This window comes from Lentinula edodes, assembly GCF_021015755.1.
Source record: "Lentinula edodes strain Le(Bin) 0899 ss11 chromosome Unknown C8R40scaffold_66, whole genome shotgun sequence".
Classification (NCBI taxonomy): domain Eukaryota; kingdom Fungi; phylum Basidiomycota; class Agaricomycetes; order Agaricales; family Omphalotaceae; genus Lentinula; species Lentinula edodes.
In genome coordinates, this window is record NW_025764372.1 from 63,580 (window position 1) to 80,932 (window position 17,353).

A 17,353-nucleotide genomic window follows, 5' to 3' on the forward strand; every position below is an offset into this window, starting at 1 on the left:
AACTAGAAACCGACTAGAAATTAGAATCAAAAATTTGCCGCTCCGAGTGTGTCGCGACAATTGATTTCAACACCAAGTCACGCCTTGGTCAGGTTGGTACCTGGTAACATTTCAGTGTGACATTCATATTCTGTTGCCATTTGCCATTGGTATGCGTCCCACTGGAAACTTTCGTATTCACTTACTATATACTGATGCTCGCTAGGCAGACGACAGACCCCATAGGAATTTAAGTATTCTTCAAAGGCGTCACAAACCGATGTAACGTTACGCGCCCATTCCTTCCCATTTCCATAGTTTTGGAGCAATTTTGGAGGTTCATCTTCGGGGAAGGAAAATCTATGAAATATTGTTACCGATCGCCCTTACGAGATCGCGTGTCCTGACGCTTATATTCAATATTTGGTTGCTAAATAGCTATCGGCCCTTCCGTTGGTAGTGGTTACACATGCAGATATGTACTCAAAGCTCACGGTTACTATTAGGTCTACCCTGGCTAATACCATCACCTATTTCCTTTTCTTCCTTACCTTCGTCTCGTAGGTCCTGGATGCGTTAAGGCTGCATCGAGGACCTTTTCCTTTCCTTTCTTTTTCCCTGTTATTCCTTTTCTGAATGTCTAATCTTCCATCTCCGCAACCCGTTAATAATCCGAATCCTACCAATACACCATCGTCGGAGGTCCCCTGTACTTCACGAACTGAAACTCACGAAGTTACTATTGCTGCTGTAGACCATAACTCCCCTGCCTCCTCGCCCCCCACATTCATTCAGCATTCCACTTTGGAAACAGACCGGTCTCGTATACGCCCACGAGAAGACGACTCCGAACAACCTATCGCCAAACGTTTTCGCGCAGAGACGATGAGTCGACAAAGCGACCGGTCTAGTCCTTCATCTGACTCTCAGGGTGGCATGGCAGATACCGAAGAAGGAGAGCAGAGCCGTAGATCGCCCCAACCGTCTGAACCCCCGAAGAAAAAACGAACGCGAACCCTCACTACACCTCACCAATCTGCGGTCTTGCATGATCTTCTTGCGCAGGTAAGTTTACACATCGTTGTAAAAGGTGTTCTCATCAATGGCCTTATTCAGTCACGTTTCCCGACTACTGCAATGCGAGAAGAAGTTGGAAGAGCAATCGGACTCAGCGCCCGGAAAGTTCAGGTCAGTATTCTGTTTTTATCATCGCCCATCCTTCCCTTCACATTGACCCGAATGTTTTTAGATATGGTTTCAAGTAAGCTAATGCGTGCTTATCTCCCGCATTCACTGACCAACATTCATGTTAGAATCAACGACAGAAAGCAAGACGACCCCGCACTAATAATGATATACCAATGACGCGTCCTCCGCAATATGGCCCGTTTCCGTCTGGAGGCGACACCGACTTCCTTAATCTTTATCCCAGAGCAGAGCAGGGTGGAACTGTAGTATCGGAGCCCTACAGCCCAGTAACACAGCCATATTATTCATCCCCCCAGCATCCTGCATATGCTAGTCCTATACCTTCCGGACTGCTTGGCCCAGGCGTTCCGGGGCATAGCGGATCTAGGCAACCACAAGAAAGTTTATCGCCAGTCTCGGCCATTGCAGGCCCTTCTACTTCACACTATATGAGGCTAAATTCACCTAGTCCTCCAAGGAGTTACAACTTGGAGCAGGCCAACCTGGCTGCGTCGCAAGCTTCCACCTCCACGCGGCGATATAGGGATCCATCGAGAACACTCCCTCCGTTGATATTCCCTCCGCCGTACCTTCGGAACACCGATGCTGAAATACATTCAACCCGCTTACCTCCCGCCAATAATCCAATGCCTCCACCTTTGCATCATACTCGCTCTCCGCAGTTTGCCTTCAGTCCGCCACCAGCACCTACTAACCTTGAAAGGGTTCATACTGCAATTCCTCCCCCATTCGCGCTAGAGCCTCAACCACAATGGAACGATCCTATCTACACCTCGATGCCTCGATTGGGGCCAACTTCCCGGTCGCATCGTGGCTCTGAGCGTGAGCCTAGTATCTCTCCAACACGAACTCGCACCATCGAGCCTCTTCGCGCCCCATCAGAGCACAATCCTTCCAGAGACGGTCGCTATGATCCAGTGCGCTCTACCGTTGTTCCATACAACCCTCCAACAAGCCCTGACGCGTCTCACCACGAAGAGGAATGATTTATGGAAGATCCCTTTCCCCATTTTGCTGAACTTAATTTTTCCCTAACGCCTTTCACGGACCTTTTAACGTCTCTGACGACTACTTGTCCTTCCTTCATTTTGCAACGCTCTTTAGATATTCCAGTCGACAGGCCTATAGCCATCGTATAATTCGTCAAACTTACACTCTTTTTCGCCTCAGTAAGAGGACTTAATTTTGTCCGCCGATATGTTTTCTTGATATTGTCTCTCCTCTCAAGTCCTAACTTTCGTTTTGTTGTACATGTATACAAGCTCTTTAAATGTCTCTCCTAGCGTATACCCCGACTGTTGGATCCTTTATTGATCTTGGATAATATAAAGTACTGTAGCATCTCTTCGTACCCTTCTATAATCACTACGAAGACCAAATTCGATTCTACATTGATTCCTGCAGACTATCTTGGAAGTTCTGAGGCGCGTTTTTCAGATGCAAGCCTCATCTTCAATTGAGCACGAGCTCGAAGATTAGCTTCAATAGCTTGTGGGTCTGTCGCAACAACAGAATGTTTACCCACGACCACATCGCCCGAATCCTCCGAATTAGACAATGTGGCTGAAATGTTATCCTGTAAACGTCGCTTCTCTTCTTCCAGTTTGTGGAAAAGCCGCATGCTGTAAGTCGATACGGTGGTGTGAGACCCATCAACTGGTAAGGAGGACGGGCGTGGGTTTGAACCTAATGCTTCGTCATTTATTCGCGGTTCGTATGTGAACCCAGGATCCACGTGGGGATTGTCATTAGGTCCTCCGAGATCATTCGAAGTTGATCGAAATCCTCTCGTCAAAAACGCGCTCGCGCGGCTGCTTCCTTCATTCGTGTCGAATTTTGGCAAAAAGACTGAATTTTTCATGTTGTTGGTCATCGTTCGGTTGTCTCGGCCTCGGCTTTGTGTGTCCTGGAGACCGCTAAGCACATTGATTGTGGACGTACGCTCGGGAGAAAACGGATTGGTTCTAGGCTTTTCGGGAACCTCACGAGTCAATGGTCCTTCATTTTGGTCGCACATCCTAGGCTTACTAGCATGTCGAGAGTCAATTGACATACTGGGTGATGAAAGAGCCGTTGTGACCGGATTACTATTGACAGGATTAGTATCTTCACCTAGGTATGTGTCCGATAGGCGGGAGAGCAACGAGGGGGGATTTGATTGAGACGACAACGAGGGAGTTCCCTGGCCTTTAATTGAAAGCGAGGAAACACCATGAGCTTCCGAAGACAACGATGACAATGAGGCTTGTCCTTTAATTCGTAAAGGAGGGGCCTTCCTTGTCCTCTCACTCCGCTCACTCCGCAAATGGACTTGAATTGAGTCATGCAGGTCGACAAATCGAGGGGGTCTCTTAGGCGCCGAGGTAGTCGACGAGGTAGATGGAACTATAGTTTGTTCCACCGCCGGAGTTGGTTCAGGTGGCATAGAAACATCTGCAACAGCTTTACCCTTTCCTTTGGACGAAGGATGAGGGGATTCTGCGTGCGATATATGATCTACAGGTTGGGGAGAAGTAATGCTTCGTGAACTGACAACATGTACATTTGGATTCGAGGGCAAAATCTCTAAGCTTGGACTGCGGAGCACGAGACCGTCATGCGACTCATCTTTATCCAACTCCCTTCCTTGCAATGTAGGGCTCGGATATACCCTCCCAGAAGGAGACCATGAGATTGAACGAGAACGGGATCTGCCTCGTCTATCGCGCCGCTCACGGGGAGGCGAAGTGCTCCTTTGGCGATGTGTCCCCCGAGATCGACGAGGTGAAGAAGCGTCTGGGGGCGTTTCATACTAGATAAGACGTAATTCAACGATACAGATATAAAAAGAAGGAGCTTCAAATTACCTGGACAACCGTATCGTACACAAAGAGATCTTTGTACGGTGATCTGACGTAGCTATACACCTCTGGGGTAAGTTTCAGCGTACAAGAATCTTTCAGGAGTGCAAAGAAATTACCGTGAGCAAAGTGTTCTGCATTAACATGTCTCCCACCTTCAACGTAGGGGGCATCCATATCGAGAAATTCGGCGAGCAGTTTCACCGCAGATTCAGATCTAATATCTATAGCTTTCATGAGCGATATGATGAACGTTGTCAAGAACTAGAATGGAGCGTGGCATGAGTACGATGCATCATCCACATCTGAACCTTACTAACCTCGACATCAAGATCCATCCAAACGAGTAACTCTCGGCGTAAGAAAGAAGTTGTGCGAGAGATCAAATCTGGGGAAGCAGCAAATTGTGCGGGAGTTGGGAACGGCCGGAAGCGAGTGTACGAATTGGAGGCAACATGCTAGATAATTCGTTGAGTCAGATTTGTCTTAGATATATCTGAAAGAATCGCAATTGAAATAATTGAGAGCGGTACCAGTAGGGGACAGGCTCACAGACCTTGGCATACAGATCGTGCCTATAAATCCATTTCCTTTTAGCCAGTGCACGTTCAAACCTGTCAGCTTCATCTCGTTCATCCCTTTCTCGTCGACTCCTTTCACGGATTTCTCTTGGTATCCGTCGCCTACGCTCGTAACGCCCGGATGCCACAGGTCTATTTGCCATTGGTGCAAGAGGTTTGGGGGAATTCGTTCGTAGAGGGGGTAAATAATGCTTCTGATAATCGTAACGCGACCTATAATTATGGATGAGATGGTCGCCAATTTTCTGGGAGCATAGAGGACATCTGCGAGATTGCTCTAAATGCAGATGAAGAAACTTTTGGATGCAATACAAGCTGCCTCTTACCGGTCCAAATCATCAGACAGTCAAAGCAGAACAAATCGTGACTGCAAATTGGAATCATGGTTCTATCCACAACTTCTTGGAGACATATTGCGCAGTGATCTTCATTCAACTCGTCGGGGAGAAGTATATCTTCATTCAGCTCCTGGTTCTGCTGCTCTATCGTCCCTTGGAGCCCTGGAGAGAGTGATTCGAGTTTCAAGCGTTTGATTGGAGGACTTGAAGAGCGCGAATTCATAGTTTGGTCAGGACTTCGAGCTCAAGGCCTCAGGCCTCAGATCTCAGAACTGGATACAAAGCAGTAAGGTTAAAAGAGCTCTTTTGACACGTGCTTTTGGCGCCGTCACCCTCGAGCTAGCTCGAGCTTCATAGAGCTGTTTCATCATCCTGGTCTTGATCTCACCGTCACGCATACGGATTGCCATAAGCCCCAAGCTTCAAGGCGTCCTAATTCTCGTAAGTTAAAAATATTTCGGAGGAGTCACGAATCATTCGTAAATTCTATGCAATCAACGAGTATTATTATATCTGCGACGGTTGGGTTCAACTCCCCCCTTCCTAGTACTGCTCCTGATCACTTCGGGATGACTTACTTTTGGCCGATCCCCGACGGTCAAACGGCTAATGTTGAGCCTGCATTATCTATTCCATCTTTTTACAGGAGGTCCCATATCAATTCAAGATGATATAAGAATCTGGCAAAGGGCCCACATAAGGGTTCTTACTACATATTATAAAGTCGGGCAGTCAAGTTTTTACTTGGTCTTGAGCTTGCTGGTCGAGTGATCCCCCTCGCTTTCATTGCCCATTATTTCATTCATATTCATTCATACACGCTTTCGTTCCAGTTTTCAATCATGCGGCATCTTGACTTGACGATCATGTTGTTCAACTTGATGCTTGTTTTGGGCTTTGCATCTCAAGTATGCGCATTGCCGCCACCGTCTACTCCTTCTCCAGCCGTGAGTTCCTTCCCTAGTTTATTCACCAAATCTCCATCTCACAACTTACCTGTCCCATTATTGATAGCGCACAATGTCAACCCGCTTATCTTCTATGTTCAAACCCAAATCCGGAGATGTTCAACAACTCGAGATCTCTATACATTACGAAGTCATCGGGACGCAGAAGCTGCCCAAGGTGAATAGTATTGCTCAGAAACTGGTCAAGGCAGCTTCTAGACGATTGAACCTCCCGACGAACGCAAAGTTTACTTTCATACATCTAAATGAAGCGAGTTCCGCGACAGGACCCATTCGTTTTACATTTTGGGGTCCGAAGGCATGTGAGTCGTCGGCCACGGAAGGTGCGAAGGCAGAGTCCTTGAGGCGTGTTCAGACAAGAGTACTCCGTAAGCGGAACTGTGAAGTTTTCATAGAGGACATTAGCAAGAATGAGCTGGATGTGTTGATGTGGAATGCAACTCATGATGTGGTCTATGGTAAGTTTGATTCTGATAAGTGTGCGTTGATCTGAAGAGTCTTTTCCCTCCATGTAGCGAATTGGAAATGATGCACCGTATGGGGCTGTTCACGTTTGTGTGTAGTTCGTACATGTACAATGCAATCTACCGTGATATAATCATAGTTACGAGAGAAAAGCTAGGAAAAGGTTCACTAAATTGAACAAGCGCTCCTCAAAACTTGTCGGCGTCACGGTAAACCTCATTCTAGGGTTCTTCCGATGCTGACCTTACATTCTTTTAATCGTCTGTCGGCCATCTGTTCTATGTACATATTCTGTTCTACATCATATTCTGTTCTTCACGCAAACTGCAATCTTTCTGTCACAGTATCAGAAAATACAGTGCTTCTAATCAGGCATTGGTCACGACAAATGATACGAGGTGATACGACGGCGGATGAATAGTTTCAAAACATGGGGCCGACCTTCCTTTCTCACCACCAATTTTTGCGGACGACAACAGCGTCCTTCTCTTCTTTGTCGACAGACCGACAACCCGAAATCGCTCAGTCATCAAGATGTTCGTGAACAATGTGGTTTATATCTTTTTCGTCGTTGGCCTTGATCTGGGAATAAATCTTGTGACTTTTGGTGCGTTTTTTCACCACCATTCAAGGCCTGTTACCTACATATCTGACTAAATCATCGATATCAAACTCTTAGTCGATGCAGCCGCAGTATTATCCACAACGAACTCTATTTTGGACAAATTCAACAATCTAGCAACTCTTGCTACGATTCCATCGAGTTGCAACGACACATGCAATGCTATAGAGGCTACTATCAGCGTGAGTACTGCGAAAGAAAAAAGCCAAACGGGCCGAGCTCGAACTATATTCGTAGGATTGCATGACAGTGCAATGCGTTTGTACCTCCTCAAATGAAGCTGCATTGAATACTTGCGTTGATTGTTTGGAAGCCGTGAAGCCAAACCAGACTGTCATCTCACAGGCGCAGGATATTCTGAATCGTGCGTTAATCAAACACTGTCTCCTTAACCTCCATACTTTCGGCCTAAAGCCACTACTCAGAATATGCTGCTCTATGTGATGCTGGAGGTATCTCAGTGCCCGTTCAGACTGCCTCAGGGTTTTCTGGATCTGTGGGCCTGCCTCTTTCCACGACATCGGTCGGGAGTGTAACTCAAAGTACGCCTGCGGGTACTGAAACGGGTACGGGGAATCTGACTTCTTTCGAGTCGAGAATTTATTTTGCTCACTTCAAAGGCGCTTCTGCTTCCTCCTTTTCTACGCACACATCTGAATCTATTTCCACTCCAATTTCTACACTACCTCAATCCTCTCGAACATCTGTTTCCCTATCAACAGCAACGAGTCCCGGTCTCTCACAAACAGGCTTACAATCGACCGTTTTTGCTTCGAGTGTATCTGCTTCTTCTTTGTCGTCTTTAACAAGTCTCGCATCGTCGGTGTCGGCCTCTGGGACATCCAGCACAACAGCTTCTGCGAGCAGCGCTAGTAAGGCAGCTCTCAATCAATGGTCCTTTGCCATGGTAGGAGCGAGTTTAGTACTTGGAGTACTAATCTCCCGTCTCGTAATGTTCTGAGCTTTTTACCGGACTTGGATTGTGTATGTATGTGACATTTGTTATCGATATGTCTATGATGTATGTGGACTATATTGAAAAAATCCTTTGCACGTCCAAGAGGCTCCGGTCAGGTTCCGTATCCGAGGATTGAGGCCTTGAGGAAGGGCGGGGTAAGCTCCCTGAGATTGCCAAGCCGAAGGATAAGCAAGGTGCACAAGGCTGCACAGCAACAAGGGGAAGGACGCAGGGAAGGAATTTGCCGGTGATAATACTGATATGTTGTGATTCGCCGGGCAAGCAATTGAAGGATATCATCGAGGTGCGGCAGGGTGCGGCCTGGTGCTGCGCAGCGTACGTATCGGGACCATCCACATCAGTCGTCGTAAGTCCAGCTTTGACCGCTCACTAGATTTGCTAGCTTCTACTCTCCTCTACCGCATAAATTCCTCATTGGTCATAAGCGTCGGTCCTCATGTCCAGGGGTACACGAGGGTACACGTTCAACGTGTCAACACTCATTTGCAATAGGTATGACCATCTGAATCTGTGTAGCGTGCTACTCACAGATAATAGCAGGCTCCTTTGCTAACGCCAGTTGAGGTCTTGGCATTATCAAGCAGTATCACAATACGGAATTTGTCCGGAACTTTCATCAGAGCGCGCAATGTCAATTTGATCTGTCAAGGTACAGCAGGGTACAGCCTGGCAAGGTACTCAGGAGGACTCGAGTCGTCATCGGGAGTGCAGAGAGCCCTCATAGAGAGGCTTCGACGTTGATCACCTTCAATGAACGTACGCTTCATATTCCTAGTTATTCGAGAATTTGAGCGCAGGCTGAGGCTTTCGTCTTCTCGATCCTGCGAAGTTAATCGATGTTCATGTCTCTAAGCGCTTCTTGTTGTCTTTTTGACAATCTGACGTCTGCTAATTTCAGTCAGATTTCAGTCAAATAACGCGTTCCAAATTCCAACCCTGTTTGCCTTGGCGGAGCCTTAAATACTCATCACATCTAACTCATCTCATCCTGTCTTTTCCCTTCAGTTAGTATTGCTTCCGGTGTTCGTCTGCTCAGCCATGAAGATCTCGTCAACATCTACCTTGGTCATGACCGCTAGTCTTTTGGCTTCTAATGGTGGGTGAACCATTGTTCTACTTGTGTCAGGCTGAATGTTTAGTCTTGTCTTTCTTCGTAGTTGCTGCCTCGAGCCTTTTGGAGCGTACATCCAGTGCCTTCGACATTTTGATTGCAAGACAAAGCACTAGCTCGGGTATCGATCCCTCAGAGATTCCTACACAGGTTCATTTCTCTTTACCCCCAAGGAATCGCCTACTTAAATTTTCCATGGATTTCTCTTTAGTGCGAAACGCAATGTACGACTGTACTGAATACTATCAGTGTAAGTCTGTTGCGTTTGCTAAATTACCCACAATTTCTGAACTCCTCTCCTCTCCTTCTGAGCAGGCATGCACCACGGATTCCTGTATTTGTACCACCACCAATGCCGATGAGATGGAATCCTGCGTCAACTGCCTTGTTTCGATCGACCCAACCGCGGATATGATTGAGGAAGGAAACGAGATTCTTCTCTGTAAGTGACAGAGTTCTCCCATTCAGAGAATCACACCAATCACTCTTCCCAATTAGCCCTTGAAGTAGAATGTGATACTGTTTCCGGGTTCCCTTCGCTCTCCGTCTCCGCCTCTACTACCATATCGGATGATACTTCGTCTGTCACCGCTCTGGAAGGCTCCAGTGTGTCCTCTAAGTCTACCGTGACGCAGAAATCCACTGCTACAGGAACTTCAACGACCACTTCGTCGGCGGATAGTGAGAGCACCAGTGACAGTGGGATCAAGGGCTTGAATGGTGCCGTTTCGTACAAGGGATCGATGGCTACGGTAGTGTTTGGGGCATTGGGTTGTATAGTTGGTGCGGGATTGCTTGGGTTATAGTCTAGCTTCTTTGTCTAGGGCACGTAATTATGTGGCAGGTAGTATGTCTGGAAGTAGCTGGAGTTCATCTTCTGGGTACAAGATACTGTGGCCGCTCTTGGCCGCGCAATTCTTTTCTACCACCTGTCCTAATCACTTCGTACATATTCAAACCTGTTGGGCAAATATGCAAACGATGGGTACTAGGATGCTGTACAGGGCAAGATATATGTTCTCGCCTCGGATCCCTTCATACTGTGGTTTCCTATGACCTCGCTGAAAGGAGGCCTATTGAAGATTTAATCGGAGGTTAGCCTCGTGGTTTCATAGGTGTCGTCAGAAGCAAGTTTAAAGTTATGATCAGGAGCGAGTTTCCTGCCAGTTGCGGAAGGAATCCTAAAGTATCCCCTTCGACCGCAAGGTAAGTGTATCATAAGGCAGTACTGGGCGTATACACAAAGCTGCACAGCTGGTTTTGGACTACTGCCAATTCCTTCTTACAACGTACTCGAAGGTTCTACGCTGATTTCTCGCGTTATCTGGCGAGCTAGATTGACATACGATCCCAAGGCTTGCGCGATCGCATTAACCTCCATCAGTAGCCGTAATCAGTCTATCACAAGCTCAGATGGCGGAATCAAGACAAGTATGTATAGTAGTATTGCTGAAGCCCTCAGCCCTCCGCCGATAACGGAATGAGTTTGAGTCTACGCAAAAACTTGAGAGATAGAAGTCGTACTACAAACTTGTATGAGATTATTTTCGCTCTCCATCGTAGCTGCCTATCTAAGCGAAACAGCTATGTATCCCAACTAAGAACGCGAGTTGGAAGGAAAACACGCGATAAAAATCAAATCATGCAAAAAGCATGTGACTAATTATTCGGCGCCGGACCGATATCCGAGATTCGATTTAAACCGCTGCTCTCAAATGCTTTTTGCGTCTTTTCTGTCTCTTCGTAATCGGATGGCGTCTTATACTCGTACTCTTCACGTTCGATTTCCTATGGAACAATGGCCTGGATGGTACATTGCCGAGCTCAACTTGCAGGCCCAGTCTATCACTTCCTTTTTGTCTCCCGACTCGAGCCCTCCACCGACGCCACAATTAGAATCTCCTGGGTTCGACTCTGACTCGGACTCCAACAGATCATACGAGCTTTACAACGATGACTCTAGGCTTACCCTGAAGGTTGACCCCGATACCTGCACTGATTATGGCTCCGATTCTCCCGTGTTTCGTGCTTTTGTCGTGCGCGACCGTGACGATTATGGCAAAGAGTGCCGCCGTTCTTCAGGTTCCTTCTCAATGAATGAAAACAAAGGAATAGCGTTTCATGATCCGAAGACCCCAATTGCTCTCAAGTTCGCTTTACGAGAGGATTTATTAGATGATCTAGCTCAAGAGGCAGAAATATACGAGGGCGCACTATGCTCTTTGCAAGGTGACATTGTCCCGCAATGTTATGGTTTCTTTACCGGCATCGGTTCAGAAGGGCAAAGGATCGCCTGTTTGGTATTAGAGTATTGGGGTGAATCTTTGCAAGTGCCTTTCAGAAAGCTTCCAATCGACGTAAGGTACGTTGTGCTGCATCATACTCTTTGATTCGATCAGGTTTTTTCTAGGACACCAATAACTAACACTCGCAACCTGATTGTTTTGTATTGAGTAAGACTTCGGATATTAGATAGCCTTGGCGAGCTTCACAAGTGCGGTCTGCATCATGGTGATGTGAGTGTATCCCTTTTCCTCACATTTGCTGCCAAATTACGCTGAGCCCACGTTCTTTGTCTTTTCTTTATTTTTCCATTTGCACCCAGTTTGCCGAAAGAAACGTTCTCATGAACGATAACGACATCCGTCTCATTGACTTTGATCAGTCTGTGTACCACGATTGTGATTGTGAAACCACTTTCCAGTTTCGTCTCGAAGTTGGAAAACAGATACCTGATGTGACAGAGTTTGGATGTCCTACGCTCTGGGAGATATGTCGGTCAGATATGGGCATTTGGGGGTGAAGTGGCAGCTAGACTAGTAGGCAGTGAGTGTCTTCTCCAGTTGACAATTGGCAATAATAACTACTCATACTGACCTCAGTGACTTATTCGTAACAAATCGGGATGTACATAACAGATATGTAGAGGGATTTCACTTGTTTGATGTGGCGCAAGAAACTCGTTCTGAATCTCAAGAAAAATCGTTTAATATCTACGGAATACAATTGGACCTCAAGGGCAGACCTTGAAAACCCCCCAAAAAAAACTTCGACGAGAGATTGCCTTATCAAGGACACCATCGCAGCATATATCATCCCACCATAAGGTTATTGATATCTGCAGAGCAGAGAATGTATTGAGGAATACGCGACCTGCCGCTAATATTAATAAATAGTGGATGACTTCCCATAAGGATCATTGTATGCATTCCCTCTAAAGCATTGTTGGAGAACACCATAGTACCCCATCCACGATGGAATTCGAAGATATTGGACAGTAGTTTTTTTCGGTATGTGGATTCTCTGCACAGTTCTGCACTTGCTTAACTGGGCTAAGCAAGGAGCGTATCAACCTGGCATCTGCAATGGTGGCACAAAAGTCCAGGAGCCACCAGTGGGATGTCCGGAAACAATCCAGCTCATCTAAGGGATTATTTCCGGAGCTTTACAGCAACCTCTCCTTGCCATACATAGCCATTAGGTATGAGATAGCTTTAGATAGCTTTCAGCACAACATCAATTGCTTTCTCATTTGACGTTTGGACAAACACTGTAATTGGGCCAAGGCTTATGGGAAGTCATCCACTGAGTGATTTATTTCATCTCATAACACTCCGAGTCTGGCATGAGAACAAGTATGTACAGGTATGTACATACACGCACTGGGAAAGGCAATGATGCGCAACAGCTCGCTTATGATTTCCATCGGATCGAGGGTGAGTAAGTAGGGATGAGCGTGTAATGAATTCATCAGCGTTTTAAAAACCTGGTGCCCCCGCAAATGATTTTTCTTCACTCCCCACGTCTAGAGCTGGTTCTCTAGTAAGAGCAAGAAAAGATCTACGCGCACTCAGCCTTTACCAGCCTACATCAGAATACTTTTTCGCCCAGAGTCACTGCTGATAATTATGCATGTCTCGCGGTCGTTCCTCCTGCTCCTAGCCTCCTTGTCACTGTCGTTAAACTGCCGTGCTTCACCGCTACCGGATTCCCCCAAGCCAAGTTCGGAAATGGGAACGTGGGGTAGAAGAGATGAGGCGCAAAAAGTTCATCTCGGGTACAGGTATGTCATAGCATGATTATCAATTCGAACATGATTGCCCATATATTGCTCTTAGATACGTGGACAAGGCAGGTGCTAATGCCATAGATTGATACAGAATATTGACTTTTTTCCCTAGGATAGTGTCTTGATTTATGCGCGCGCAGGGAGGGAGCTAGCGAAGGCAGCAGGAAAGGTTGTACAGGCAAAACCTAAAGGAGACGAGGCAAAGTGGGTAATAGAAGGAACTCTGACGGACATAAAGGCTTCGGGTACCGTGATAGGGGAGGGCGCATATCTGACACCCAGCGTGGGTGGATGGGAGGGGGAATTCGTGGTATGAACCATCCATGAACCTCGGGATACTTTCAACTAACTATGCAATCTTCAGTGTGAGGTTTGGGGAGATTTAGAAAAGTTCAAGGAAGCACCAAAGGTGAGCTTCAATTCGTATCAAGTATAGAACTGAAAGGCATTCGGTATCATAAGGAGTTTGTGACTAATAAGATCATGGCACATACTCCAGAGAGCGAAGAGGCCTGGAACAAAATACTATCGGGAGGGAAGACAATGGATACAACGATTCTTGCTGTGCAAATTCCAGGACAAGTTGGTTATACCATGCGAATTCCTCCTCATTATCTCAAGCCATCTCCTCCGAGGATATTGGGTGTTCTGACTGGACAACGGAAGCCTAAGGTTGATCTTGGAATAACTGTTCGCTGTGTTTCAGAAAGTATGTGCTTACTAGTTGCGCAAGTATTGTATTTTCTGTGACTGAAATTAATCTATAGCGAACATCCAAGCTCTGTCTATCCATAATCCAGCTGACTGGGGGCAGTGGTGGCCCAACCTGAATCCTAGCACTCAGTTATGGATGATGGCGATACATAGTCGTGGTTGAATTGACCTGTGTGATTTTTATGTAGGTAATGATTGAATCTTGAGAAGTTGAAGTCTATCTGTCCTCTTTGAATATCTGTAAATCATGGAAATATCTCTGCCGAGCCGAACTGGGGAGTGCACATATGCATTGGTCTTCGTACATAGAGCTAGACGCTACTATAGCGCTTAATGATAACCTCTTTTCAGCTCTTTTCTTTCCACCACGAAGCAAAGACTATTTCAACGTAAAGACCTGCCCAAATCTGCATAGACTGTGATGATTGTATGGTCAGAATTGGCGAAAGAGAAAATTCTCAGACTGATTATAACATGCGTTTCAAGGTCGTACTAGCTTAATCTTGGTTTGCCACTCTTACTCAGAGATCATCTCCTTGCGTACAGGTCGGCGTGTATGATGCTAATTGGTCAGACTTGACTCTTATTACGATTGTCCCCCTCGAATTTCACAAATTTCTCATTAATTTTATCCACATCGTTCATTTAGACGACAATGTTAGCCAACAAGCATCCTCAATGATATCCTTACCTGCAGAGCAGCTATAACTCGAACATGCTTGCAACCTGTGCATCAAGACTGGCAATTGCGAAAATACTTGTGAATCTCGACAAAATCGATACCTGACCTCGCCCGTATAATTCATATCCTATCCTATCCTGATTTTGACAATACCTGGATGTCCCAAGTCAGTCGGGTTACATAGGGATTCAGCCGGATCTATTCACGAGGCGGCGAGGCTCAAGGCTTGAGTGAGCAGGAATGCAGTCTTGCTCAGAGTCAGGGCCATGAACGCTCACTGGATCATTTGCTGAAACAGATACACACAAGAACGAACTGCAAATCATTTCATCATTAACGAGCCTGTTCAGTGCTGCAAATGGATGATGGATTGGGTAGATACAGCATAATCGGAGGGCTTCACAATGTAAATCGTGCGTAGAGTGTATCGATGCATGCACCTACTAAGTACGTATCAATTCTATTGGAAATGGTGTTGTAACACTTATTTTGTGGTTTTAGTTCCTCTCTTCCTTTGTTCCTCGCACCGGCTCAATTCCCTCAGTTCATGCTCCCGAGTCGTGATCTATGGCAATCAGGCCTCAGCACTATCCTATCCTATCCAGGAACTTGACGTCCAGCTTCACAACGCCTCATGCGAGCCAATGCGTCTCAAAATCTTATAAACTCATACCTTCAATCATGCTGCAGTGATGCGTGTCTGAAACTTCGACTAGCTTCGAGCCCCGACTGCAACAGCCATCAGGACATCATCGCCCCGCGGCTAATCAGTAATCTTGGTTTTGGTTCGATGTTTTTTTTTCCACAGCCTCCAGGATCGGCTCTTTGAGCTCCGCAAAGCCGACGTCAGGTCGACCTTTTGGACTAGGAGCATGGAAGACTATGAAAGAGCCTGGAAGAGCATGACTCAGAGATCGTGGAGACCAGTGGGCCCGGTCTTGCCCATTGCCCTGCGCACGTGAGGGCATCCGAACAGTCCACCGAACATAATTTATAACTTGCGTCAAAATTGACGGACAAAATGGTCAACAACGTTAGGAGCCGAGTGTTGGATCCGAATACTTCACACATATAGCATATTAGAGGCTTTCAGAGACGAGGATACTCCAGAGGAATAATTATTTCGGCACGCCCCAGCAGTGAGGTTATCCATCAATTCATATAAATGAGAACAGGGTCCAGAAGAAGATGACACGAAGTTTACATGCCATCGACGTATTTGCAGGACTGACGTCAACTAATAAGCCCTAAATCAAAGTTGGCGAGGAGTACATAAATCCCGCGTGTTGTTCGCTTTTACCCAACTTTCTTCCTCACGAAAAACCCCCAGTCGTAAGCACTCCTTCTTTTGCCTCCACCATCTTCCGTCCTTGTTGAAGCTTAATCAAGTCATTGTGAACAGAAAAATCAACATTAACGAACGATGCTTTTCACGAAATTTGCTCCAAGCCTCATCTCGCTGTTTTCTCTGGCAGCATATACGGTAGCTGTGGTGATGCCTGTTCGCTCCGAGTTGGAATCCAGAGTGTACCCTCGAGCGACAGAGTCGATCCAATCCGGCTCAGTATTCACCATTCACAACGTCAAGGCTGACACCGTAGTCGACTTGTCGGCAGGTGATAACACCACTAGTGAGCTTTCTCTTCGCTTTTTTCTTCTTGTCGTCTTTCTCACTGAGTCTCTTTGCTATCTATAGTCACCGGTTGGTCTCTCAACGGCGGTAAAAATCAGCAATGGACTACACTTTGGAGCGGAGAAAGCTGGAATTTTCAATCCGTCGCGACAGGATTGTATCTAGGCATAGTTGGAACCCCGGGCAATGGCACGAACCTGACTGTGGCAAGCACCCCGACGGCTTGGGATATTTGGCACGATACTGTCAATGAGACGAACTACCGGTGTGTCTAACCATGATCAGCAGTATGGAAAGAATGTGATATTAATGAGGTTTTCAGGATCTTTGTTCCCAACACAACTGTGAACTGGGATCTTTGGGGTTACGGAGATGCTACCTCAGGAGACCCGATTACATTATGGGGAACTTGGTACGTTTTTCTTCTGTTCCCCTTTTTCCCCGCTTCTTGTCACTATTCTGCTCTGCTCGGATATTGACGGACTTGTTCTCTTGTTTTAGGTCGGGAATCCACCAGACTTGGCGGTTCGTACAAGGTACGCAATGATTTCTTCATCTTGGTTCTTTAATCTAACCTAACGATATCTGTATCCGCGCCGCTTTTCATCCCTCAATTCTGATACCTGTAACCTCTACTTTTCTGAACGCTCTCTTTCGTATCCGCACCATCACTCCCCGAATTGACACTCCGTCTACCACTGTGCTTTTCTACTCTCACTTCCGGTCCACCACCCATTGGTTCCAACACACTCTAGTGTAAACTTCATGAGAATCACGGTGGCGTTAGAACGAACTTGAACGATTTTACGGATGAGATTTTGAATGATTTCGATGTTTTTCTGGATGACGGTTTTTGTATTGTTGTTTATATATACCTACAACTTATCGTTTCACTACATACTGTTGTACTTGATGGAAGTTTGAAGATTTATGATACCTTTCGTTGCGTTCTGTCACTAGTGTAGTACCTTTTATGTGTTGTTGCTTTTGTAGGGGTGGAGGAAGCGATTGAGTAGTGGAGCTCCTTGCAAATGGACTTTAGGTCTATGCAGTTGACAAGCTCAAGTTCCTTGTCCCGCGTCTACATCGTATATCATGATGGTATACACATACCTCTCACATTTCTTGTTTCAAAAACCCCCATTGAACTACTGTGAGTGAGA

General features: G+C 46.3%; 8 protein-coding genes across 8 annotated transcripts; 6 read left to right on the forward strand and 2 right to left on the reverse strand.

The window, feature by feature from the left end:
- Positions 1-615: 615 nt before the first annotated feature.
- On the forward strand, positions 616-2,174 carry C8R40DRAFT_1074663 (uncharacterized protein; the record flags this gene model as incomplete). The annotated part of the gene is made up of 4 exons (XM_046226748.1): positions 616-1,044; positions 1,096-1,167; positions 1,229-1,240; positions 1,293-2,174. The coding sequence occupies 4 exons, from the start codon at positions 616-618 to the stop codon at positions 2,172-2,174; spliced, it is 1,395 nt and encodes a 464-aa protein (XP_046079706.1).
- Positions 2,175-2,383: 209 nt separating this feature from the next.
- On the reverse strand, positions 2,384-3,819 carry C8R40DRAFT_815102 (uncharacterized protein). The gene is made up of 2 exons (XM_046236316.1): positions 2,710-3,819; positions 2,384-2,655 (listed from the first exon to the last, which is right to left on the reverse strand). The coding sequence occupies exons 1-2, from the start codon at positions 3,611-3,613 to the stop codon at positions 2,594-2,596; spliced, it is 966 nt and encodes a 321-aa protein (XP_046079707.1). The 5' UTR covers positions 3,614-3,819; the 3' UTR covers positions 2,384-2,593.
- Positions 3,820-4,025: 206 nt separating this feature from the next.
- On the reverse strand, positions 4,026-5,170 carry C8R40DRAFT_1061438 (uncharacterized protein; the record flags this gene model as incomplete). Its single annotated transcript, XM_046225421.1, has 5 exons — positions 4,026-4,096; positions 4,148-4,292; positions 4,349-4,486; positions 4,585-4,886; positions 4,936-5,170. 5 exons carry the CDS (start codon positions 5,168-5,170, stop codon positions 4,026-4,028), a joined length of 891 nt encoding a protein of 296 aa, XP_046079708.1.
- A 1,415-nt stretch (positions 5,171-6,585) lies between these two features.
- Positions 6,586-7,998, forward strand: C8R40DRAFT_815711 (uncharacterized protein). The gene is made up of 5 exons (XM_046236317.1): positions 6,586-6,987; positions 7,060-7,184; positions 7,240-7,366; positions 7,428-7,568; positions 7,725-7,998. The coding sequence occupies exons 1-5, from the start codon at positions 6,915-6,917 to the stop codon at positions 7,961-7,963; spliced, it is 705 nt and encodes a 234-aa protein (XP_046079709.1). The 5' UTR covers positions 6,586-6,914; the 3' UTR covers positions 7,964-7,998.
- Positions 7,999-9,019: 1,021 nt separating this feature from the next.
- Positions 9,020-10,428, forward strand: C8R40DRAFT_1074666 (uncharacterized protein; the record flags this gene model as incomplete). The annotated part of the gene is made up of 8 exons (XM_046226749.1): positions 9,020-9,077; positions 9,139-9,242; positions 9,304-9,342; positions 9,408-9,534; positions 9,591-9,875; positions 9,937-10,077; positions 10,208-10,298; positions 10,392-10,428. 8 exons carry the CDS (start codon positions 9,020-9,022, stop codon positions 10,426-10,428), a joined length of 882 nt encoding a protein of 293 aa, XP_046079710.1.
- A 101-nt stretch (positions 10,429-10,529) lies between these two features.
- Positions 10,530-12,199, forward strand: C8R40DRAFT_816003 (uncharacterized protein). The gene is made up of 4 exons (XM_046236320.1): positions 10,530-11,454; positions 11,551-11,608; positions 11,698-11,918; positions 12,011-12,199. Exons 1-3 carry the CDS (start codon positions 10,808-10,810, stop codon positions 11,893-11,895), a joined length of 903 nt encoding a protein of 300 aa, XP_046079711.1. The 5' UTR covers positions 10,530-10,807; the 3' UTR covers positions 11,896-11,918; positions 12,011-12,199.
- Positions 12,200-12,814: 615 nt separating this feature from the next.
- C8R40DRAFT_816507 (uncharacterized protein) lies at positions 12,815-13,561 on the forward strand. Its single transcript, XM_046236322.1, has 3 exons — positions 12,815-13,155; positions 13,211-13,223; positions 13,274-13,561. Exons 1-3 carry the CDS (start codon positions 13,001-13,003, stop codon positions 13,475-13,477), a joined length of 372 nt encoding a protein of 123 aa, XP_046079712.1. The 5' UTR covers positions 12,815-13,000; the 3' UTR covers positions 13,478-13,561.
- A 2,398-nt stretch (positions 13,562-15,959) lies between these two features.
- C8R40DRAFT_1134140 (putative mannanase) lies at positions 15,960-16,713 on the forward strand. Its single transcript, XM_046229293.1, has 3 exons — positions 15,960-16,188; positions 16,254-16,455; positions 16,513-16,713. The coding sequence occupies exons 1-3, from the start codon at positions 15,981-15,983 to the stop codon at positions 16,667-16,669; spliced, it is 567 nt and encodes a 188-aa protein (XP_046079713.1). The 5' UTR covers positions 15,960-15,980; the 3' UTR covers positions 16,670-16,713.
- The last annotated feature ends 640 nt before the right edge of the window (positions 16,714-17,353 follow it).